The 26,090-nt window shown below is 49.1% G+C and overlaps 1 protein-coding gene across 1 annotated transcript in view; it reads right to left on the bottom strand.

Moving 5' to 3' along the window:
• Positions 1 to 26,090, bottom strand: part of CUBN (cubilin) — a 271,581-nt gene that overhangs the window by 11,165 nt on the left and 234,326 nt on the right. Inside the window, exons 58-60 of the mRNA XM_004605343.2 lie at positions 23,163 to 23,292; positions 21,566 to 21,783; positions 3,553 to 3,761 (exon numbers count right to left, since the gene is read on the bottom strand). Coding sequence (XP_004605400.2) covers positions 3,553 to 3,761; positions 21,566 to 21,783; positions 23,163 to 23,292 — 557 coding nt within the window. The remainder of the gene's footprint in view (positions 1 to 3,552; positions 3,762 to 21,565; positions 21,784 to 23,162; positions 23,293 to 26,090) is intronic.

Raw genomic sequence — 26,090 nt, 5'->3', positions numbered from 1 at the left:
CCTCTTTCTCTCTTCTCTTTCTTTCTTTCTCTCTTCTCTTTCTTTCTTTCTTTCTTTCTTTCTTTCTTTCTTTCTTTCTTTCTTTCTTTCTTTCTTTCTTTCTCTCTCTCTCTCTCTCTCTCTCTCTCTCTTTCTTTCTTTCTTTCTTTCTTTCTTTCTTTCTTTCTTTCTTTCTTTCTTTTTCTTTCTTTCTAATACAAGTCGGCATCATGCAAGGCAAGCGCTTTCCTTGCTTTATCATCGAAAGGAATCAAATATCCCATTTACATAGAATCTCTGTAAGGAAAAACATATCTGGGTCACCTTCAAGAATGTTCTTTGCTTGGCCAGTTTCAAACTGGAAAAGTTGCTGATTGAGGGAAATTACTTTCCCAAGAAGGAAGACAAGAAAAGATCTTAACAAAATGTCTTCTTTTTTTTTTAGGATTTAAAAAATTTTTAAGTTAAAAAATAAAGTCTTGTTTTGGGCACTGCTGTTGCTCTCCGTAAAGACTTAGAGACACTCAGAACATCAGGAGTCATCTGAATGACGTCACCGGGTGACTCTTCAGAACGACACAGGGGAACAGATTCAGCCTGTCGTCGGAGAACCACACCGCGAGCCCTCTCTGTGAACCTGTGTCTGTAATGAGGATGTGAGTGAATTCATTGAATAGTTTTAAAGGAAGGCAATCCGCACCCCTCGTGCCCATCTCGACACATTTTGCAACCACAAGTCCTGTCGGGCTAAGTTAGGATCTGAGCCGTCACAGCTCGCTTCATCCTTACCCTGGAGACGCTCTTACAAGGGGCCGGAGAGACAGTACAATGGGTAGAGCCCTTGTCTTGCATGCAGCTACCTTGGGTTTGATTCCCAACACCAGATATGTGGTCCCATGAGCACTACCTGGAGTGACCCCGGAGAGCAGAGCCAGGAGCTGAGCCCTGAGCACTGCCTGAGTGAGCCCCGAGTGCAGAGCCAGGAGCTGAGCCCTGAGCACTGCCAGGTGTGGCCCAAACCACGCCCCCTGCCCCCTCCTGAACAAAAACAAAACCGAGGAGTCTCCCACGGGGCATGAGGACTGCTTTCTGCGCTGCTCAGACTGTAATCGGAACAAGAGCGCAGGGAGGCGAGATGCTGAGTGACAGGCTGGGTCCAGCCGACACTCATTATTTGTCTCCTTTTGGGTGGCCGAGGTCAGGCTCATGCTGGGTGGTGCTCAGGAGCTGCTCAGGGGCAACTCCCAGCTCTGTGCTCAGAGGCCCTCGGGGTGCTGGGCACCAAGCCGGATGTGTCCCAGACCAGTCCTGGCCCGGGCTGTCTGCGGCTGGTTCTGCACGGCTGCTCTCCCACGGCTCCTCCCTCCCCTCCCCTCCCCTCCCCATCAGCCTCCCAGCCTCTTACTGAAATGCTGTCACCCCATCCCAGGAGCCTTTTCTTCACCTTAACCTCCCTCAGCCTCGCATTTACAATTTAATGGCATCGACCACCCAGCAGGGTGACTGGATCGTCCTCCCCTCCAGAAGCCACACCCCCCCCAGCTGACTTCTTGGGCTGTTTCTTGGCCCATCACCCTTTGTCCTCGCCACAGGGCTTCCCTGCGCCAGGGCGGGGTCACAGCAGGCAGCCTGGCTTCCCGGTCAGAAACACCTGCCCGCTCCCTGCACTGTCTCATTCCTCATCTCCCGGGGACCCTGCGAGCCCCCAGAGGGATCCCACCTGTCCCACCCTGTCCCCAAGCCAGGGTCTCCTCCTAGAGCACCCACACACAAAACTATTATTATTATTATTATTATTGTTTATTGGCTTTTTGGGTCACACCCGGCGATTCTCAGGGGCTCCTCCTGGCTCTGCGCTCAGGAATTACTCCTGATGGTTCTCAGGGGACCATATGGGATGCTGGGGTTTGAACCCGGGTCGGCCGCATGCAAGGCAAACGCCCTACCCACTGTGCTATCGCTCCAGCCCTACACCAAAATAACTAATTGTTTTGGTTTGTTTCAGGGCCCACCCAGCGTGCCCCGGGGTCCCTCCTGACTCAGTGCTCAGGACTCACTCCTAGCAGGAGCTTGGAAATCCATATGAGATGCCGGGAAACCTAACCTGGGTTGGCTGCGTGGGAGGCAAGTGCCCTCTATGCTGTACTATTGCTCCAGCCCGTGAGTAACTTTTAAAAAATAATTGATTTAGTCACCATGGATGATGAAGGTTTTCTTGATTGGGTTTCAGGCAACAGTGTTTCGGCCCCCATCCCTCCACCAGTGCCCCAGTGCCCTCCCACCCACCCACCTGCCTCCGTGAGGCTTTTTCTTTCTTTTTTGTAATTTTGTCACTGTCACTGTCATTGTCATCCCATTGCTCATTGATTTGCTCGAGCGGGCACCAGTAACATCTCCATTGTGAGACTTGTTACTGTTTTTGGCATATCAAATACGCCCGGGGAGCTTGCCAGGGTCTGCCGTGCGGGCCAGATACTCTCAGTAGCTTGCTGGGTTCTCCAAGAGGGGCAGAGGAATCGAACCTAGGTCGGCTCCGTGTAAGGCAAACGCCTTACCCACTAGGCTATCACTCCAGCCCTTTGTAATTTTAAATTATATTTTATTTGTATAAAGTTATTTATAATAATTTACTACATTCAATATTCCAACACCAATCCCACCACCATTATACCTTCCCACCACTATTATTTTGAATATTCCCATCACCCCCAAAGCCTGCCCCCAAAGCAGGATCTAAATAATTTCTTTTGTATTGCTTGTTAGGAATAATCCACTAAAAATGATCCCCAAAAGTTTTCTTAGAGGAAAGTGTGTGAAGATTGTTGTATCTCACCCTGGATCCATTAAACCCCTGTACAAGAGATTACTAAAATGTTCCTACAGATTGAGCCTAAATGCTAATATATACGCATATATATATGTGTGTGTATACACACACAGACACACACACACACACACACGGGTTGGATGAGTGGGTAGGGCATTTGCCTTGCATGTGGCCAACCCGGGTTCTATTCCTCTGTCCCTCTTGGAGAGCCCAGCAAGCTACGGAGAATATCCCACCTGCACAGCAGAGTCTGGCAAGCTACCCGTGGCATATCTGATATGCCAAAAACAGTAACAAGTCTCACAATGGAGACATTACTAGTGCCCACTCAAGCAAATCGATGAACAATGGGATGACAGTGGTAGTGATATATAAACATATATATGTGCATATATATATTTGCTCGAGATCTGTTGCCTTCTTGGTACATCAGATAGGCACTTTCTTATACCTTTGAGCACTGCAGATATCAGTGCTGTCACTCACAGGTATCATGCAAGACCCTTCAGCTCCTTTCAGCACCCCCCTTTCTCCTTGGACGAGTTCTCTTCCCTGTCCCCGCCCAATCCACATTATTAACCAATTGGAGACTCGGAGCATTGGTCAAGTGATCCACGGCATCAGGGAAGAGAACAGGTGATTAAAGAAGGGAAGAATCCTCATACTCACCATCCTCAGGACGCCTCACATGGCGCGAACCGTGCTAGGACGAGGAAGAGAAGAGCTCAGGAGGAGAGTGGCCCTACCTTGACGAAGTCATAAGCGCATCTCTGGAACAAGGAGGCTGCCTCCAGAGCAAACATGTGGAAGGTGAGATGGATGAGCTTGTTCACGGGCGCCCTCAGGAACCACACACAGTTCAGATTCTTGCCGTAGCGCCCGCTGGCGTCGGAGCTCGGAGAGGCCAAGGTCTGATTTGCAGCTGTCAGGGAACCACCACATCCTTGTCGGGGCCCTGGGGAAACGCACACACACACACATCACAGTTCAGAGCGCAAAGAAAGGATCTGAGCATTACGTGGGGACGAGGCGGGGGGGCTCGTGGTCAGGTACGTGCCTCGGCCCGTGTCCAGCCCAAGTTGGATTCTCAGCACCACACAGTCCCGTGAGCATCCCTGGGGGAGGAGCTGGAGGTACCCTGCATGGCTGGGGTGGTCCAGGAACCCCAGCATCGCTGAGCCCTGGCACAGAACTAGCCCAGCTGGCTGAGAATCACTGGGAGGGCCCCGAGGCACCCAGAACACTGGCCGTGCTCTGTCTCCCGGGCCACATCACTCCTGTTCTCAGAGATGAGCCGTATCAGTTCTCTGAGCCCGGAGGTTGTACAAAGGCGGTGCTGCCACCAGCATGAGCTGTTTCATTCCTATTCCTCCTCCTCCTCCTCCTCCTCCTCCTCCTCCCAACCCACCTCCCAACTCATCCATATTTGCCCAGAAAAGCACAGCCAGTTTTGGTGGCACAAGTACTTTCTAGTTATTAACTTATTTTATAGATTCAAGCTTTTATTCTTATTATTTCATTATAGTGCAGCAGTTAGGGCGTTTGCTTTGCACGCAGCTGACCTAGGTTCGATTCCTCCGCCCCTCTCGGGGGGCCCGGCAAGATACCAAGAGTATCCTGCCCACATGGCAGAGCCTGGCAAGCTCCCTGTGGCATATTCGATATGCCAAAAACAGTACCAACAAGTCTCACAATGGAGACGTTACTGGTGCCCGCTCGAGCAAACAGATGAGCAATGGGATGACAGTGACAGTGATCATCATTTATTTTATTAAATTGCTTTATTTATGAAAGCATTTTATAGCTTCAGAAAACTCCAGTTGTGTGCAAAATCAGGTGATTTGCATAACAAGACTGGTGGGCACTGTGCTGGGTGTTTCCTCCCTCCTCAGCTTCTCTGAACACTGTCAGGGTGAAATGGAATTTGTGCAAGAATTTCCCCAACGCTGGGACAACTGGCTACCAACACATCTGTCAAATCATCTGATGGAGAGGGCTCTGGAGACATGGTAGACTCCAGCTTAGATAATATATCATGTATATATCACACCTTAGATCATATATATATTTTTCTTTTCCAATAAAAGGGATGGAGGGTTGTAAAAAAATAAATGTTATTGGAGGCATAAAAATGTACTTTGAATATTCTTCACTTGAGAATGAAAACACCAAAAGAGCGCTAAAAAGCACTTTCGAGACAAATACATGACCTACTATTAAAAATCATGGGACCAAAATCCTCCGAATCCAGGGCCGTTCCATGCCCTGCACAGCCTAAGCTGATGCTCCCGCAAAGATGGAACAATTGGAATACCGACGAGAGAGAGAGAGGGACTCAGCCTCAGAGGAACGAGGATTCAAAAGGCGGGCGCAGCAACATGCAGAAATCCCGCAGGCTGCATGGAAACGCATCCTTACTGGCTCCAAAGTCCATTTCCCTACTGGCTGCATCATTTCTCTTGCTTGACTACTTCTGCTGCTGTTGCTGTTATTGTTGCTGGAGTTTGGGCCCCACCTAGCAGTGCTTGGGCTTAGTCCTGGACCTGCACCCAGGAATCACTCCTGATGGTGCTCAGAGAACCAAACACAGTGCCCGGGATCGAACTGGGGTCAGTTGATTGCAAGGCAAGAGCCGTAGACCCTTGATGAGCCGACGCAGTTATCAGAGAAACGTCTGTTCCTTCTGAGGGGCTGCATGCAGCACTGAGGTGGGGCAGTCACCTCTGGTGGCAGGAAGTCTCATGGCACTGGTAGAACCCAGGCAATTTCTTAAGTGGCAGGTGCCATAAAAGGGCAAAAGAAGTCTGGGGGAGGGTTGCCCACCGGGAGGGTTGCACGAGGCTCTGCGGGTCTGTAGAATGTTCAAGGAAAGAAAGGACTCTTGATTTGGGTTTTCAAGACCACACCTACGAGGGTGCTCATTTAGAAACCACGTTGGCCCCAGCGATTCCAGGCTGGAAGCCCCGAGGACCACCCCACACAGCTGTGTGAGAGAACAGAACAGCTGGACGGGGAAGCACACGATGAGAAGGGGACTGGGGGCCAGGCCTCACTATTCCAGCGAGGGCCTCAAATGCCCGATTATAGCACTTGACCTTGGCACGGAATGCGGTGGATAGCGGGGCTCCAGCGGGAAGAGGTCTGCTCAGAGGAGTGGGCGTGCACTCGCGAGCACAGCCTGCGGGAGCACTGGAGGGGAGGCCAGGGGTCTGGCTGGAGGCAGCGAGAGGCGAGGACGAGCTGGAGGTCTGCACTCGAGACTGATGCTGTGGCCTTCGCCCACAGACACACCGCAAAGTCCAATTTCAGACAGAACCAGCAGCACCGGCCCCAGGAACAGCCGGGCCTGCCCACGTGGCCGCCTTGGCCAGCGCGATACTCTGAGTGTGACCCTGAGCTTGGCCCGGGAGCCTCTGCGCCCGAGTGTGATCCCTGCTCGACAGCCATGCGCCGTGAGCACTGGTGCCAGAGTGTGACCCTCAAGTGCTCACACAAAGGCGGAAGAGCATGTGACTGTGAGTCCGAGTGTGGGTGCCCGTGACCCTGGCAAGCACTGCAGCCAGTGTGCAGCCCCCAGTCAGCACCACCTTGGACACACACACCCGGCAAGCACCACACACAGGCGTGGGGTGACCCCCAACATCATAACCATGGAAACAGGGCAAGGGGCGGGGCAGGGGGCGGGGCAGGGGGCAGGGAGTGAAGGGGACCCCAATGAAGCATTTATCAGTGCAGGTTTGGTCCTGCCAACCAGCGTGGGCTGCAGGCACAGTGCCCCCACCTTAGCCCACAGTGGCGCTGTACACACCCACTGCACAGCACCACCACAGCAGCCAGGCACCACCCCACCCCAGGGGCCCAGAGCCGAGCCTGAAAACCACTGGCAGGATTTGGTCTCATGGAGTAGGGAGGCAGGCGGGATGATTCTCCAGCCCTTTTGGCCGAGGACAGGGGCTGGGCATCCATTTCTCTGACCGCTGGGCATCAGGGCTGGCTGCGTGACTGGGCATGCCAGGTGGACTGGACACCACCCTCTGGGCTGCTACCAGAATCGCCAGCTTTTTGTTTACATATTTATTTCATTTTTTTGAAAAAGATAAATGATAGGGGCTGGAGCGATAGCACAGCAGGTAGGGTGTCTGCCGTGCATGCGGCTGACCCGGGTTCGATTCCCAACATCCCGTATGGCTCTCCGAGCACTTCCAGGAGTGATTCCTGAGTGCAGAGCCAGGAGTAGCCCCTGAGCATCGCCGGGTGTGACCCCAAAAAGCAAATAAGTAAATGAATGATACACTTCTCCTCCTTTCTGCCACCTCCTTGCCTCTGGCTGAGTGGGTCTGGGCCGTGGAGCCAGGCACAGGGTAGGAAGCTTTCACGGCCTGATGTCTGGTCTTTACTCTCGAGCCCTCAGGAGCTCATGCCCTGGAAAACCCTTCAGGAAGGAGCAAGTGGTTCCTACAAACCAGATTGGTCCCCCGCCCTGCCTCCCTCCCCGCCCCTCGAGCCCCCAGATGACGCTTCGGTCTTGGGGTCGCAGAACACAGGCGCACATGAGTGTCAGGCCCAGAAGCTAAGCGAGCACTCTGGGTGCGAGCAGCTGGTTTCCGGGCGGTCTGCACGGCGGGATGCGCCCACCACTCTTGGAAGACCTCATCTGAGGGTCAAGCGGGAACCGAGCTCAAGGGAAGATGCAGGCGGCAAGATTCCAGATGAGGTGCTGCGAGGAGTAACTCCTGTGTGAGAGGGGCAGGAAGTGCTGGTTGAGGCACGATGGCTCTAGTGCTCGGCGCCTCTTGGCTCCCACCCCTCTTCTGGCCAAGGGAAACGCATGGCTTAGGGGACAGACGACGAGTAGTACGTTCCCCTCTCTGTCACCACAGCAGGACGTCTCGGGAGACCTCTGACACCACAGCCGCCTCGGACGTGAGGGGGGCGACTGGCTTACGAGTGGGCTTCTTTTCCCGCAACTACGGGACTGAGACCATAACCTTGATGCAGTCTACCCTCCCCAATCCATCACCGTCTTCGCGGCCCTCCGTCCCGCCAGCCGACACCTCATCCATCAACACCTGCTCATCACTCAGGTCCCGTCAGAGCCCTCCCTTTGCTGAGAACAAATGCCACTCCAACCTTCTTCCCAAGCGAAACACTCCTGCCGAAGAGCTCTTTGGTTAGGATTTTGTGGGGTTTTTGTTTTTTCCATAGAAGGAAAATGCTGGGCTAAAGAGATTGGAAACATGAAACCCTCCCCAGAGCAGTCAAGATTCTCTTAATTAAAACCCAGTAACCGAATCTTAAAGTTTCCCGCTCTGATTATTAAAGTTCAGAGTGAGGGCCAGGACCAATCTGATAAGAAAGAGCTCCGCTATCGGAGGGAAAACATCTTGGAGACTTACGCAGAATCAGACCCACTTCCAGTGACTTAGCTGGAGAAGCAGCGTTCCTGTGGCTGCCGTTGATTGAGGTCTTCTGGATAAGATCGCCACCTCTCTAGACAACCATTACTTGACAGATGGTGGGGGAGCGGCCAGAATGACGATAAAGATCAGCATTTTCCCGTATCCCCCAGCGAGCCAGGCTGGGGCACGAGCTGTAGCTGGGAGACGGTGAAATACCGGAATAGAACCTCATGGGGACCGGGTGCGGGGGACTTGAATGCTCCCTGGCTCCAAGGATGCCGGCTGAGCTCCATGACCCCCTCTCTGGATAAGTCTCAGAGTGATTTTCCAGGCTGGCACAGACAAGTGCCTGAAGGCAAGGAACTTATTTGAAAAATCATATGAGGTATCAGATGAACCACTTTTGTCTTTTTCTCTAAAAGTAAATTGGATTTATTTACTCCCTCCCTCAAGCCTGTGTATATTTCTAGCTATTATGTTTCTATTATTTAAAAAAATAACTTAAGAATTTTTAAAGATAGCTTGTATCTTTTTTGTTTTTGCTTTGATTTTACCAATTTGATTTACTTTAGATTGTAATTTTGGACCTGGTTTAATTTCATTATGAAGCATATGTAGACAGGTAATATTTGGAAAACATACAACATGCTATTAAGCATGGTTATTTATTAAGAGAAAGGTAATTTCAGTGAATCTAAACTACCTGTAGTCACCAGAAAGAGCAATGGATTCTGTAATGAATTAGCAGAAGGATAATTTTATAATCTTTTCATTCATTTTGTTTTATTTGGTTATTTCTTGAAAATACCTGATGTATGTATGCACCATTAATCCCAAGACATTTTGTGAGAACCATTCTACCAGTTTTGAAATTTTAAAATGATTTACTTAGCAAAATGATAAAATTATAGCAATTGAGGCAGGCAAGAGATTTAATAAGATTTGACACATTCATGATAGAAAGTTTTAGCTAAGTTCGAACAGAAGGGAATTTTCTCAACTTGATAAAGGGCATTAAAATGATTCTTAATGGTCAAAGATAATGCTTTCCTTCTAAGATTAGGAAAATATTAAAGATATTTTTTCACCTCTAATATGAATTGGGCTAGAACAATACCACAGCAGGTAGGGCCGACCTGGGTTTAATTCCTCCGTCCCCCTCAGAGAGCCTGCCAAGCTACCGAGAGTATCCTGCCCGAGTGGCAGAGCCTGGCAAGCTCCCCGTGGTGTATCCGATATGCCAAAAACAGTAACAACAAGTCTCACAATGGAGACATTACTGGTGCCCACTCAAGCAAACCGATGAACAACGGGATCACAGTGCAGACAATGCTAATATGAATAAGATATTATTATAAGTTGTGGTAAATAATAATGGGAAAATTAATGTGTGTAGATATGCATATATATAAAGATCACTATTTTAAGATGCATAAAATTCTAAGAATTATACATTATAAAACCCACAGAACTTATAAAAAAGTTCAGTGAGAACTTAGGGTATTAAGGACAATAACAAAAAAATTCTATTTTTACATTCTATCAATGAAATACAATTTAAAAAGACACTTTCTCTAAAGTGAATGAAATAAGTAAACAATGAGATCTATATAGGAAGAATAGCACTGTAGCACTGTCGTCCTGTTGTTCATCGATTTGCTCAAGGCGGGCACCAGTAAGGTCTCCATTGTGAGACTTGTTGTTACTGTTTTTGGCATATTGAATACGTCATGGTTAGCTTGCCAGGCTCTGCTGTGCAGGTGGGATACTCTCAGTAGCTTGCCGGGTTCTCTGAGAGGGATGGAGGAATAGATCCTGGGTCAGCCGCATGCAAGGCAAACGTCCTACCTGCTGTGCTATTACTCCAGTCTGAGCTAAAAAAAAAGGTAGTCTAACATATTTTAATTCATTTAGACATTCATTATAATTAGTTCTTCAATCAATCCATGTGATTTTATTTTCCAAAATAGTTCCCATCCAGGAAGTCTTCACATTTTGGTTTATACAGAAGTTTAAGAAGAATATGCAAATATTTATGAAATTACTAAAGAAGTCAAAGACCTAAAGAAATGATGAGCCATAAATGTTCATGGATTAGTATATTCAGCATAGTCAGATGTCATTATTCTCAAAGTGATTCATAGGTTTAATGCAATTCCCATAAAAATCCCAGAAGATTTTTCTGCCCATATAAAAAAGCTTACTTGAAAATTTATACGGAAAGGCAATATGAAAGATAGTTTTGAAGAGTCAAAACTAACTTGGCTAGGACAAATAAAGTGGTAAGATTCAGCCTAATTAGAAGTAGGCAGCAGTCAACAAGCCAGTGCTAAAGTGGGGGAAGGTCAGAGACACAGATCAGTGAAATCGAATAGAGAATACAATAGGCCCAACTGATTTTCTTTCAAAGATGCAAAAGCAACTCGATGGCAAGAGGACAACTTTTCAACAAATGTTCGAAATTGGATACCCAGCAGCAAAGCCAATAAAAACGCTAACTTCAGTCCACACTTCAGCTTCACATTTAAACAACCATTTGTTTAAATGATCTATTTACGTCCATTGCTAATGGTAATTGCATTAGCTGTGAGCATGTGATCAAATTAAAAGCCTAAGGACACCCACTGCCCCGTATACTCTTTCCAGAAGAGAAAACTGGAGAGAAATGGAAAGATACGCAGTAAAATATGAACTGCAAGCAAGCGCAGGAATCTACGCCTAAGAAGGTAGAAAACAAGTAACAGAAAACATGAATCCATCCACCAGGAAGACAGAACCATTTGGCATGCATATGTGCCACCTTCCATTTCCTAAGACTAAGGCAATATACCTACTTACTTCACCGTATCACTGTATCACTGTCATCCCGTTGTTCATTGATTTGCTCCAGTGGGCGCCAGTAACATCTCCATTTGTCCCTGTCGTGTGCTAGTGTAGCCCAATGGCGTACTGGGGGCTCTTTCAGGATCAGGGCAATGAGGACCCTCATTGTTACTGTTTTGGGCATATCGAGTATGCCACGGTAGCTTGCCAGGCTCTGCCGTGCACCTACTTACTTACATTTTTAAAAATGCTCTTTTTTTCTAAAAAAAAATACAGCAACTAACCCAGATCTTTCTGCTGAAATTTGAATTCTCGTATCTGATATTTGCTGAACATTGACTGGCGTCTACAAGACACAAAATTCTTCATGTCAAAGTAAAAAAAAAATCATTGTTTTTTCCTATAAAATCGACTTGTCTCCTGGTAATTTTACCATTATAGGTAATCAGGTAATTAATCCTAATATTCTTAATCAGGGGCTGGAGTGATAACACAGCGAGTAGGGCGTTTGCCTTGCACGAGGCCGACCCAGGTTCGATTCCTCTGCCCTCTCAGAGAGCCCAGCAAGCTACCGAGAGGATCCCGCCCGCACGGCAGAGCCTGGCAAGCTACCCGTAGCATATTCAATATGCCAAAAACAGTAACAACAAGCCTCACAATGGAGACGTTACTGGTGCCCGCTCAAGCAAATCGATGAACAATGGGATGACAGTGATACAGTGACCCAGTGATCCTTAATCAGGATATTAGGATCATCAATGTTGCCTCATTCCTGACTCTCCTGCTTCAAGACTCCTGTGCCCCACGGCCCCTGCAGCCTCCTTCTCTGGCCGGGTTCGACTCTCAGCCCTCCTGGCAGTGCTTACATTGTCATTGCCCCAAAGTGCCTGCACGAACTATTACAGCCTAGTTTTCTCGTGCCTACTTCACAGCCTCACCCTCTTGGTGCGTGAGCCGGCGTTCTCCCCAAACCTAATCCGAGTTCTCCAGCTCCCTTTGCATGTAACGTCGAACCCTCCGTTGCTGCCTTCTCATTTTCCATCTCTCCCGTCACACTGCTCTCCGTCTCTACCTTATTCCCCCACGTCACCGTACAGTCCAAAGCCTTACAAAGACTGCCGCTTAGGGTGCCGCCTGAATGAACAGGCCTATCACTTGGGCCTTTGCTCCACCGGCTCTTCCCCCGCCCCCCCCAGCAGGGACCGGCTTCTCTTCCTCTCCCATTCCTACTATTTTTCTGTTGTATTGTAGTGCATGCTGAGATGAGGGAATTCTCTCATCCGCAGCTTCTTCAGTTATGGGTCATGATCCCATAGGGGGTCACGGAACTGATGTGGGGAAAGGGGTTGGGCCACAAAAAAGGTTTGTTTTAAACTAATCTTGTGATTTATTGTCAGCAAATGTCTGATTTCTGTATACCTGCCTTAGAGATTTGGATTGTGGAAAAACTTTCTCGGGAAAGGGGGTTGAGAGAGGAAAACTTTGAAGAAGCCCCATTCAAATCAGTACAACCTACAGGGGAGCCACTATTAGATGCCCAATACAGAAAGGAGAAATTAAGGCAGAGGAATTGTTCAAAGTGGTGCCATGTAACTGGATTTGAAACCAGCAAGTCGGGCCTGAGACATCAGCTCTTAGTCATTACGTGACATTTTAGCTGACATTCTCCAACGCACTTCCGAGCAATTCTGTGTCCTGTTACCTGACACTGAAGTACCCTCTGTTCCTTCTTTTCTGTCTACATTGTCCTTTGAACGTATTCATGTCAGAAGCATTTATCACGCCAAATTTACAGTTATTTGCTAATGCTTCTACTCGAGTGAGCTTCGAAGCGCAGAGCTCGGTTCATCTTTGTATTCCCAAAGAAAAGTTCATTGCTGGCATAGTAAGTAGCTGGTAAATATTGCTGAATAAACAATCAAGGAATGAATAGAAAATGTTGGTTGCTCTTTCTGGATGCTTCTTTGCTTTCTGTCTAGTTTATTAGAAAAATTCTTGGGCTTCAACTTGTTTCTGGATTGATAAGGTTAATATATAAGTATAAACATATTATAAATATACTTTATAATTTTGGTTTCTATGTGGTGATCAGTTTTTGAAGATCATTGAGTAGACTTGTATGGCCTATTTGATTATAAGGAAAAAAGGAGAACAACAGTAAAAAAAATTCCCAAAGGATTAAAACACTGCCTAACATATTTCAGTAGAAAAATACTTCTATCACTAAAAATTTGCGGTGATATATTTTGTTAGCTTGTTACTTAGGGAAATTTTGAAAAAAATCTATGTACTAGATTTTAGTAGTGTGATTAAATTTAATTATTTGTAGCATTCAAGATACATTAACGTAGCACCCACAGAAAGTGTTACTTTAATTCACTCAACATTGACAATTATAAAGTCATGCTAACAAAAATGTGCAAACATTCTGCCTATACAGAAGCGGGCTTTCAAAGAGTATGCTTTTCAGCATTCTCAGTGGACCGCAGGAGAACAGATGGAAAATCCATCAAGTAGACTAAGCATCTGAGATCCTTCTAATACAAATTTAAACAAGGACACGAAATTGTTTTGTTGTTCATGTGCTATATGAGGTTGCATAGTGCACTAATGATATTTCAACATTTATGGCTCTAGTTGAAAGTATCACGTTGTGAAGCTGGGAAGGATTTTTCAATTCTTCTCAACACTAGTTAGGTTACCCTGGCAAGGCACTTAATTTCTTTATGGCTTGTTTTCCCACTTGCAAACTAAACTACACGATAAGAACACCAATCAAATTTATCTCATAAAAAAAACAAGAGAGCAAGTGCTCCATTTTTTATTTTAGAATTTTATTAAATTGGAGGCTCTTAATTTGTGGTTGAGCTATATTGTCATATAGAGATTTATTCCCCTTAAATTCCCATAGCTAGGTTGTTTCTTTGTCAAAATCAGAACAACGAAGGGCATTATGGAATATTTATGAATATAGATATTATTTATAGTCTAAATATTAGACATACACATATTTTATGCATAATAAATGTCATACAATGTATGTTTCTATAACATACAACAAATTACTGACTAAATTATGATACAAATATTAACATTCCAATATAGCATAAATATGTAATCATGCTATGTTATTTATAGGCAGTATATTTTATTACAATGTGTATATTCCCCAGGGCCCCTTGGAGGGGATGGGCTCCAGCTTCCCTCCCCACCCCAAGCAGAGCTCCCGGTGGCCAAAGACCACCGGAACCTAGCTACAGTCATGCTCAAGGCCCCTCTCCACACGTTCAGACAGGCCTCACGCATGAAGGTACCAGCAGAGGAACCCAGGTGTGTGTAATCCCATCCATGGCCAACATCCAGAGACTTAAAAACAAACTCCCAGAAGCGTGCCGCCGGTTAGCGGTCGCGTGATTTCCTGTAGCCTACTTCTCCCTCTGGGAGAGACTGGCAAGCCTCTGAGAGTTTCCTGCCCCCATGGGACAGCCTTGCAAGCTTCCCATGGTGTATTCATATGCTAAATCCAGTAACAAGCTGGATCCCATTCCCCTGACCCTGAAAGAGCCTCCAGTGCGACATCCTTGGGAGGGCTGAGTCCAGAGAGACTTCTAAGATCTCAGGGAAAGGACGAATGGAGAGGTCACTGAGCCCGCTCGAGAAATCGATGATTAACGGGATTTTGTGATCGTGATTGTGTATTTCCATTCTATATGGAAAGGAGGCTGTGATGATGCTTACGGACAACACGTATATGGAAAACGATATCACCAAATGCTCCATCTGGGGTGAGGTACAGGTGAGACAGATGCCAGAGGAAGGAACGGTGTCAAATGAGAAGAAGGAAGGGAAGACAGCAGCTTCGCGGCCCCCTGAGAGGAAGAGAAGGAAAGCGCCTTTCTGAAGTCTCAGCCTCTCATCTCTCAGGCCTGGGGTTTCCCAACCGCTGGCAGAGGGGCAAAGGGCTGGCGGGGAGAATTCGGACTTCGGCGCAGTGCCCTGACCCCAGGCTGGGTCCTGCATCTCTGGGCCCTCCGGCAGCAGCGGGGGCCGAGCTCTCTAGTGCTCCCAGCAGCAGCGAGGGTGCTGAGCTCACGGGCCAGAGTCAGCACCTCCCAGAGCGGGTCGCAGATGGAGGGTCATTCCCACCCAGCCCGGGGATGCCATCTTGCCTGTCACTCGGGCTTGAGCAGGACAGAAATCTGCCACCATGCGCTGACCGTTTCTTCACGAATCTGAGCTAAGAGAGACGGCGGCTCCACGACCTAGCCACCTTCCATTTCCCATCGTTTTTGTTTGTTTGGGGGCACACCTGGCAATGCTCAGGGCTTACTCCTGGATCTCTCCTGGCAGTGCCCAGGGGAGGCAAGGGATTGAACCCGGGCCGGTGGCATGCAAGGCGGCAAGTGCCCTCCCCGCTGTCCTATCCGCCCAGCCCCTCACTTCCCATCGTTTTACAACCGAATGATTTGTGACGTTGGCTGCCGATGAGACTGTCCGTGCTTCTGCCCCGGAGACGGACTCTTCCGCCCAAGCTTCTCCGTGTCAGAATGGAGAGGATTACGGGACTCCAACCAACAACCTCACCGCCGCCCAGCTTTGGGGAGGGCTGAGCTCAGGGGTTAGCTGCTCTTCAGCTCTGGCAAACATCAGCATCTCTCAGGATTATCTGCAACTTCCCACTCACTCACTTTTATCCCTGGTCTCCACAGGACCTTTGACTCTCCTTCTTCCCAGTGACGGTGTCCACTTCAGGGCCAGGGAGGGTGACCAGGTCACTGAGGGAGCGACACGGACCCCGAGGCTGAAATCTATTTCAACAAAACCCTTTCTGTTTCCTTCTGCTGTTCTGGAGTTTGGCTCCCAGCTTCCCGGCCTTCCCGAGAGTTTTAGTGAGCTGAGCCCATATAGGTTTCTTGATCATATGCCCGTGTTCTCAGTTCAGCAAAAGCGAAAAAGGAAAACCAAATCCAGCCACGCTTTTTGGTAAAACCCACAAAGAATCCACTGCAGATAACCTAGTCGCTGTCACTGTCTCCCCGGTGGCCAATTACCAGTGACAGTTACGAGGCTTCAGAAGGGCGGAAACCTGCTTAGTCTAGTTTCCTGCAAATGGATTTACAATTTCAGCTCGTCCCATTCTCGGCTTCATCAGAGGAGCAAATGACATTAGAGCACAGACAAACCGTATTGCTTTCCAGTAATGCCCCCATTATTGCAAAACTGAGGGTTATTTGAGCCGGGATTTATACAATTATTCAGGTTATAATTTAACTATCTTGTTGCGCTTGTGCTTTTAAAAAGTAATGTGGTTTGGCAGCTACCATACACCACAGACAGCACAGCCCTGGAGGAGCGGGGCCAGTTAAACACGCGTTACTGGTTAGTTACAGATCTTCAAGATGCTCTGAAAGGCCAAAATTGATGATCAACACCGAAACTTAATAAAAATACAAAAACCCATGTCTGAACAAAACTCCTTTCTACTTATTTTTCTCTGTGTATTGTAACCCTAGAGTCCTTAGGGGCTATACCTTGTGGTGTTCAGGGGTTACCCACAATCATCCTCCTCCCCTTCCCCCTCCCCCTCCCCCTCCTCCTTCCCCTCCCCTCCCCCACTCCTCCTTGATTCACTGGCTGGCCTGTGTCTCCCCTCTGTGTGACTGAGGCATTTTCTGAGATGCTTGAGGCCACACCCTGACAGCGGCCAAGTCCAGAGAACACGTACACAGACCCAAAGGCTGAGGATCACCCTATCCCTCGCTCTTGGATGTTGGAAGGGATCTGGTTTCCCACTCAGCTCTGGCTCACGTCAGCATCTCTCAGGATTATCTGTAACTTCCCAGTCACTCACTTTTATCCCTGGTCTCCACAGGACCTTCGACTTTCCTTCTTCCCAGTGACGTGTCCACTTCAGGGCCAGGAGAGGCCGAGGAGAACCACAGAAACCCTGACTGAGTCTTGAAACTGAGGTGGGCCTAGCCGGGACACGCCCTGCGTGTGGGCACCATCGTCCCACGGCCACCACTGGTGGGTGACAAGGCTCCTGCGAGGCCCCACTGGGACTCGGCCTTTGATTTCAGACTCAAGTCGCAGAAGGAGATGTGGGCTCCGCTGTTTCCTGTGACTGCACCTGGCCGAGTGGAGGGCCGTGTTGATAGAACAGACTCCTCCCCTGCAGCCCCAGTCCCTTCCTAGGGCCCCGCTGACGGGTGATGGGGCCTCTAGGACCCCAGACTTCAGTGTCACTGCCTAACGCATCGTTGTCTACTTCCCTTGATCTGTAGAGCCTTTTTACAGACACTATCGATCTAGATCTAGGCTAGATCCCCATCCACACATTTTTACTTGAGGCCACACCCTGCAGTGCTCAAGGGGCTGCATCTTGTGGTGTTGAGGGGTGACCCCAACACTATGCTCGGGGGGTGCCTGTGCAGTGATCAAACCCAGCTGCCCCACATGCATTCCGCCTGACCCCATCATACGTTTTAATTTAAAATATATACTAATCTTTTAAATGTATTCTTGTCCCCGCCACATTTCTAGCAGACAGAAGTCGTGATATTCAGGACTCTTCCCACTGGATAAAAACAGAGCTCAGAGACATTGCAGCCGGGTTTGGGGGAGATCTCAGGGCTCTGAGCACAGGCTCTGGATGGGGGCTGCCCCATTTCTGTCCCCACGCCGGCCCCTGGAGCATGGCTGGGTGGGACCCAAAAACCAAGAGGAAAAACAGAAAAAAGCAAACTCAGAATGCCATGGGCCCTCCCAGTGTCTCTGTGTCAAGGACATCAGCAAGGCCTGGTGTCCCCTCCACCTGGCCTCAGCGCCTCCTGCCTGGGCTCGTGCCCGCCTTGGCTCGTGCCCGCCTCGGCTCATGCCCACCTCGGCTCATGCCCGCCTCGGCTTGTGCCCACCTTGTCTCGTGCCCGCCTTGGCTCATGCCCGCCTCGGCTCGTGCCCACCTCGTCTCGTGCCCACTTCAGCTCATGCCCACCTCGGCTCGTGCCCGCCTCGGCTCGTGCCCACCTGGGCTCGGGTTGCCTATCTCTACAGCAGAGCTCTGCCCATCCGACCCAGTACCAGCCCTTGGCTGTACCTGGGGGAGGAGGTCTGGGGGGGTGGGGGCTTGGAGCAGCAGCCTGGGGCTCAGCCCACCTCCAGTGTCCTCAGACACGGATGGCCTCTTGCCCCCGAGACGCCGTCCTCTCTGTGTGACAGTCTCGGCCCAGGGCATGCCCGTCTGAAGAAGACGCTTTGCCCTGCACAACTCCCGGATCCAGAAGTCTGCAAACACCCACCCTGCCAGGCACATTCAGTGTCCGGTCTTTTGCGGACAAGCCGTGACGTGAACAAGCCAATGAGGTGCCTGCATGAGGCTGGGAGGCTGGAGCCTGGTGCCGCCCTGCACGGCAACATGACCCCAGTGGGGGCGCACTGTTGTGGGAGTCCCTGGTGCCACAGTAGGCCGTGCCATCTGGGCACACCAGGCCCAAGTGGATGATCCCTCGCCACTGGAACAACAAGAGGGAGGGATGTGCGGAGGGAGGAAGGAAGGCAAGTGTTGGGTCCTAGGCGCCTGCTCGAACCCTCTCCCTCGAGGCCAGGGGTCCAGGAGGAGCAAACCATGAGCAGTCAGCCTGAGTGCCTCTGGCATGGGACCCAGGAGGGAGGAAGAAGGGGGCTCAGATGGCGTAGAAACACATCTGCAGCCCCGAAAAGCTTCTCAAACAGCCCAGGTAAGCCCAAGTGTGGGGACGTTATAAAGGAGAGACAGAAACTCAATTAGAAATTGCCAGGAAAAAGAAGGGCAGCGAGAAGTCTCATTTCTGTTCTTTTTTTTTCTTTTTGGGTCACACCCGGCAATACTCAGGGGTTACTCCTGGCTTTGCACTCAGGAATTACTCCTGGAGGTGCTCAGGGATCAAACCCGGGTCAGCCACATGCAAGGCAAATGCCCTACCCGCTGTGCTATCTATCGCTCCAGCCCCAAGAGTCTGAATTCTGTACCATGGCACATGCCCACTGCAGCCAAATCCACGGGAGCCCCAGCCTTTGAAATCTGACGGGTCACAGACACCGCGGCACCCTCCTAACCCTGAGTCCCAACGATCCACAAACTCCTCTGTGTGGTCTGGGAAGCTCCGGGACACTGAACTCCAGCAGGAGAAGCCTTGGGTTTCCAGTTGAGAAAGCAAACCGTCAATGATTGCTTCAAACATTTCCAAACGGCCAGAGGCATGCACAGAGATGACAGCACCGTCCAAGGCATTAATCACGGCAGGCAGCAGCGCCGGCCGGTAATGACAGTCTGGAGCTCTGCCCTGCGGTGAGCACGGGAAACCAGAAATGGACTGGAAGCGTCCGACACTCAGCTCGGACAGTGCCTCTGACAAGGCCCCATCTTCCCTTGAGCGCAGTCAGATTTCAGCGGGGCCCCGGGGCCGCTCTGGAGGTTAGAGACAAGGCAGCTTCATGAGGCTCGGGAGCACCCTGCAGCAGGGGCCCTCCAGGCTCTCACGGCCTCCCTCCCAAGCCCGGCCCAGGTGGCAGTAGGTTAGCAAAGCGCACAAAAACTCTGGGAAGCACCGGGCAGGAGCAGGAGCAGAGAGCTGCCGCCGCTGGAGGCTCAGTCGGAGCCACGGGCAAGAGTCCACGAACTCCCTTATGCACAAAAATCTCCAAGGGAAAATCAGTTTTGCTGCCGAGGTAGCCTTCTGTGTTTGCGTACTCTCGTCTGCCCGGGAGACGCACTCTCAGGTCCTGTTGATAGCTGGGAGCAGAGGAGGTGGCAAAGTGACTTTCCAGTACCATTTGCTTGATATCTGCGGCTTATTGGGAAGCTTCAAAACTGTGAATGTTCTAGTTGCTTCCCTCAAGAAATGCATGAAAAAAAAAAAATGATGCTCCGGACCTTAGAAGCTCTGTTTTGTATTCGTGAGATACAGGTTAGCCGCAGCATGAGGGAAGGAGAAAGGGAGGCGGGAACGAGAGGCAGAACTCTCCTGGCAGAAAACAGCCTTTCTGGGTCTCCGAGGCTCCCCGGGTAGCGAGCTGTCTGGCGGGCTTTCTCAGGACATTAATCACATCTGTATTCAACGGAAGAGGCAAAGCACTTTCTGCGGCCGAATGAATCGGATCTCGGTACCACTGAGGCTGAGTACAGATAAACTGGGAGCTGATGGACGGCCTTATTCGAACGGCAGTTCTGGCACTTCTGTGGATAATGATTGCTCAGGTGCCATGCGGGGACCAAAGACGGTGAACTGGGAGTGAGGCAGGAAAGCTAATAGCAAGGCAAAAACGGAAACGGCACCCCAGTCCAAACTGCCTGTCAGACTCCCACCCCCTCCACACGCCCCTTTCCAGTGAGGGGGCTCACAGGCCCTGCCGCCCCAAATACACACAGCCACGTCTACTTCCCCCGACCTTCGGCATCTGAGGCATCCTGATGAGCCCAGTGAAGCCGAGACGCCCCCCTGGCCCTGCAGCCAGAGGCTAAGGACGGTCCATGCTCATGCCTCAGGGGTAGCATGGAGACGGCGGTGCTTCCTTCTGCTCTGCTCCCCACGGGACAGGCTGGAGCCTGGCACAGTCCCCCGCATGATTCCTGGCGAGTCCCCGCTCTTAGGCCCAAAGCACCCGCCTCCACCTTCCACGTAGATGTGTTTAGAAGTCATCTGGCTTTGCAGCCTTAAAAAAAAAAAAAATCCTAAATTTGATTTAAGGATGAAGTCAACATAAGCTGTGTGGCCTTTCTTTTTCTCTTTCTTTTCTTTTTTTTTTTTTTTTTTTGGCTTTTCAGGTCACACCCAGCAATGCACAGGAGTTACTCCTGGCTCATGTACTCAGGAATTACTCCTGGCGGTGCTCAGGGGACCCTATGGGATGCTGAGAATCGAACCCAGGTTGGCCACATGCAAGACAAACTGCTGTGCTATGGCTCCAGTCCCTGTGAGGCTTTTCTTAATCTGGCCCTGTTCTTGGCTTCCATCCATCCCCTACGTCATGAGCTGAGGCTCAGGTAGTATCTGAGATGTGTCTATCCAGCCTGCACACTTTCGTATTACGGCTTTTATTGGTTGTAGTGGCCTCAGGGCCACTAGGGCTGCTCACAGCAATGGAGGAGCTTACGATGCCAGGGATCAAGCCCAGGGCACCGTACCTACAAGGACAGTGTCCACCACTTTGGGGCACATCCCTGACCTGAGTGACTTGTCTTATTTGTTTTTGTTTTGGGGGCCACGTCTGGCCTCCACAGCTCTGCACTCAGGGATCATTCCTCTCGGCTCAGGAGACCCTGGGGGTGCCACGGACCGGGTCGGTCATGAGCAAGACCAGTGTCCTGCCTGCTGTGCTATCTCCCCAGGCCCTGAGTGACAGTTTCAAAAATCAGAATGTGTCATACATAATATCTGAAACCCAAACTGCCGGTGACAAATCCCTCTAGACGGAAGGTCAGTGCGGTGAGAGGGAAGGAGGACACGGAGCAAGAGATGGACAAGCCACTAAAGTGGACCACCAGGCCCCAGGTCCTTACCCAGCGTCTCCCGGAAGACGAGCTTCCAGCCCCTCGCTGTCTGGGACGAGCCTGTGTGGAACTCGAGGAGCGTCGTGCTGCCGCTGGCCCTCACGTTGGGTGGGAGGGAGGAGTCGCAGAACCTGCCCAGCAGGGGGTCGCTCGTGTTCGGACCATCGTAAATCGCCAGGTAGTCTTGGGAGCAGGAAGTGGAGGGCACCACGTCAAAATCACTGAACCTGTGAAATTAATGCCCATGGATGGCTTATGCGGTTTTTATGATACTGTGATTTTGATTTTACTCTTTAAAATATATATAATTTTTTTGGGGGATAACTGTAGTAGGGAAATTTTCCAACTGATATGCAAAGCTGACTAAGTTTTACTTGATAGGAAATATTAAAAATTAATCAATTTGATAAAAAAACGTTTTGTCAAGATTTTTAGAGTGGCTCTAAGATGTTAACGTGTTGTATGAATGAGAACTGTAATGATGAGTGATTTATAATCTTGGATGTCTGGGAGTTCAAGGTCATCCTGAGCCCATTTACGATTAAGTTTTGACACATTGGACTGATCTTTATTATTTCAGCAATACAGTGGATTTTTTTAAGTTTTACTAAAAATATGACATTTACCCTGTCCCCTTCTTGTTCGGTGAGGCAAAGATGTACCATTTTCCTAATCTATCCCCCTAGAAAAGTGTCTCAACCATCAAATTTCTAAAAACTATTCCACTTTGCTATACACCAAAACTTTCAGAGTTTTCCTATTACAAGCTACATATCACCAAACCACAAGAGCTAGGAGTATGTTCTTTCTCAGAGCTGCATAGTATTCCACTGTGTGTATACACCACAACTTCTTGATCTGTTCATTTGTAGTTGGGTTTGTGGCAACATGAATGGAACTATGGGATATCATGTTAGATGGAGTCAGTCAGCAGGAAAGAGACAGATACAGAATGATCGCTCTAGTATGTGAGACTTAAAGATACACAGTGAGTTAGCAACAAAGATCTGAAGGCAATGTGATGGAGAACTGATACACACAATTGAGCTGGATGAGGTGAGAGGGAAGAAGGCTGGGGACCCTTTCTCCTGCAGGGAGGGAGATGGGTACATGGGTGATGGTGTGGTGTTGGAATTATACTCATGAGAAATTATTATTAATCGTATTATAAATCAAACTAAATCAAATCAGAGAATGAGAGTATATGATTTACACCCAACCCTCCACCACCATTCTGAGATCCTTTCTTCCCATTCCCCTCCTTTGTTCCACAGACAATTGTTCTGTCTGTACCACCTTGGGGCCTCTTTCTGTTGAGGACTGTCTTAGCCTTCACTTTTTGTCTTTATATTCCACATGTGAGCAGCCAGTGATTCTCCTTCTGACTCACTCCATGTAGCAGGAGTCCCTCCAGCTCCATCCAGATTGGAGGGAACTGCATGAATCCCATCTTTGCCTCATTCCCTTGAGTCTCTATACCACGATTCCTTTAGCTCCTCATCTCCGGATCCTCCAGGGAGACCGAGTGCCCTCTGCGGGGTGGGGAAAGCTTTCCTGTGAACAGAGCCGCAGCATTTTCTGCAGAGGGGACAGGGACCTTACGTACTTGAGCTGTACCACTCTGTCGTCCCTCACGGCGATGGTGTACCGACAGTGCACGTTGTTGGGATAGTCTGAGTATGAATAGGCAGGGCTCGTGATGACCCCAACAGAAAAGTTGAACCGTCCCCCACAGGCTGCAGAGGAGACAGGGAACATGAGAGCACCGTTATCACATGTGGTGTAGGCAGTAATTCCAAAGTTTTCATTACTGTCATACCTATTCCCCTAAGAGAGGTGAACAATTTTAATTTTTCTTCAACACTTTTTTTTGGTTTTGCTTTCTTATTTAAACACTGTGAGATAGACCTTTACAAAGCTGTTCGTGATCAGGTTTCAGTCATACAGTGTTCCAACACCCATCCCTCCCCCAGTGCACATTTCCCAGCACCAGGGTCCCCAGGTTCCCTCCCATCACCCCCCCCAACCCCTGCCTGCCTCTATGGAAGGCACTTTTGTTTTCTGACTCTGTCTCTGTCTCTCTCTGGGTCTCTCTCTCTCTCCTTTTGGACATTGTGGTTTGCAATACAGATACTGAAAGGTTATCAGGAATATCCCCTTACCTACTTTTAACACTCAGCTCTTGTCCAGCGTGATCCTTCCCAGCTATTATTGTCATATTGGTCTCTTCTCTATCTTACTTACCCTCAGCCCCACACACACTTGTGGTTTATTTCAACCACTGAGCTGTTCTCCTAGCCCGTTTTCCTCGGCCGTGGATATTAGTCTTCTACTGTATATTTTTACATACCACAAATGAATATAGTCATTCTATATCTCAACACTTATGTTTAAGGCAACATACTTCATTATGCTCGGAAGTAATGAGATTTTCCCGCCTGCAGGGAGTGACGTGGTGGGGGGCAGAAACAGGCGGAGTGAGAAGTGGGAAGGATATTTCGAGATCCAGTTTGGAGTGGAAGATGTCAGAGTCAGATTCATGCTTAGAGTGGAAATGATGAAAAGGGGAATTTCCTGTGTTGGGGCATAAGTTTCCTTTCCCTATCTGTAGTCCTCTGGCCAGCAGAGGGATGGCAGTGATAACAGCCACCAGAAACTCCCTGCACAATCCTAGGAGTCCAGAGGGACAGAAATATGGACACTGGCATCAACGGCAACATCTGCTGCCAAGGAATATTACAAGGCCAAGTTCAAGGAATCATTCTGGGGACTGGGCGTGTTGAATGCAGATGTCTCCTGGGCTCAAACACTCAGCTCCCGCCTATTTCTGGCCAATTGTGAAACTGGTGAAACTACAGCTTTCCATCGGCACCTTACAAGCATGAAAAAGCTGGACCCACGACCTCCACCCCAACACCCCTTCTCCAGAAATCAACCACCCACAGTCCTTAGTTACTCCCACGTTAGCTAATAAAATGCTAGCAGGAAATAACACTGAAACTTCATTATAGGAAAAAGCCACATGACTCTATTTGCTTGACCCTACACATCAGGAGGTCCCAATGCCCTGGCTGATGAGAAAAATATCCTACTCCCTCATTGCATTAAGACAGGCTTATATTTATTTGTTTTCTGGTTTGAAAACTCATAGTGTGTTCATATGTCTTGCTGATGTTTCCGTAGTTTATATCCACGAATCTATTCCACTTACATCTCTTTGTGGGTATCATTTATGCTTATCAAAATTATTGGGTATTTATGTGGCACCCTGATTGCAAGCTATTAGTTATTTGCCATGAGTATCATGTGCTTAGACCTCTGGGCATAGCAGTAATTAATTAAATCAAATTTGTGGGAGCTGTTATTCTATTTCATTCTGTACATCATTATGTTATCTCTGAAAAACTTACTGATGCCTAAATAATTCTCAAATTCATAGACTGTCAGGATTTGATTTATAGCATCAGAAATCTGAATACTGATGACACTATAATGAGACTCTCGGAATGGACAGGTAAAGCTTTGCACACGGATGTTAGGAAAATGATGGATTAAAGAGCAGAAGAATACAAAGCAGGGATGTAATTCCCCAAGATCCCAGTTTCACGGAAAGAATATAAGCAGTTGGGCAGGAGATGCAGGATTGTGTTAAGGTGCCTGCCTTTTGTGGGGTCAACCCTGGTCTGATCCCCGAGCACATGATTCCCTGAGCATTGTCAGACTTTCCCTGCCAGGGTGGCCCTTGAGCGTCCCATGGCTGCACAGTCTGAGCAGTTGAGAACTGGGAGGACTCCTGAGCACTGCATAAGAGGTCCTCCCTAAACAAAAATCAATGGGAAATAAAGAACATAGTAAAACTCTCTCTAAAACAGGTGGCAGGACAAAAGGCTCTTCACTCGGTTCCATCTTCCTCTGCAACAGATCTCCCAAACCAGGCACCTATTTTACAATCCTGGGCCAGGACTCATCTGGCAGCTCTGGCCATGGAGGGCAGAGTCCTCTTTCATGAGCCAGTGGACACATCTGTCTTCTCGAGAAACAATCATCGGTTTGAAATAAAACCATGTAACTCTGCCTTGGCCACTGGTTTGGACAAATAAATATCAGATCAAACTAGGATGCTACAAAATGCATTTACTCGGGGCTGGAGAGATGGCACAGTGGGTAGGGCGTCTGCCTTGCATGCGCCTGACCTGGGTTGATTCACAGCATCCCATAAGGTCTCCTGAGCACTGCCAAGGCTAATTCTTGAGTGCAGAGCCAGGAGTAACCCCTGTGAATTGCCGGGTCTAACCCCAAAAACAAAAAAAAGAAGATGTATTTACTCCTGCCCGGAAGGTGGGCTGACAGGCAAAGGGCTGACCACACAGGGAGCTGCGCTCACGGGGCTTCGCAGACCATCTGCCAAGGAGCATCAAGAGATCTGGGGGGAGGGGACGGCCCGCACCTTTGCCTGCTGGTCTTGCCTGCAGGCGGGGCCTTTCACCATTAGCGCGGCCGCCAGGAATAACAGCACATTCCGGCACGGTCCTGA

The sequence above is a fragment of the Sorex araneus genome, chromosome 9, assembly GCF_027595985.1.
Source record: "Sorex araneus isolate mSorAra2 chromosome 9, mSorAra2.pri, whole genome shotgun sequence".
NCBI lineage: Eukaryota > Metazoa > Chordata > Mammalia > Eulipotyphla > Soricidae > Sorex > Sorex araneus.
The sequence above is the reverse complement of the archived record's forward strand: the minus strand, read 5'-3'. Positions and strand labels throughout refer to the sequence as shown.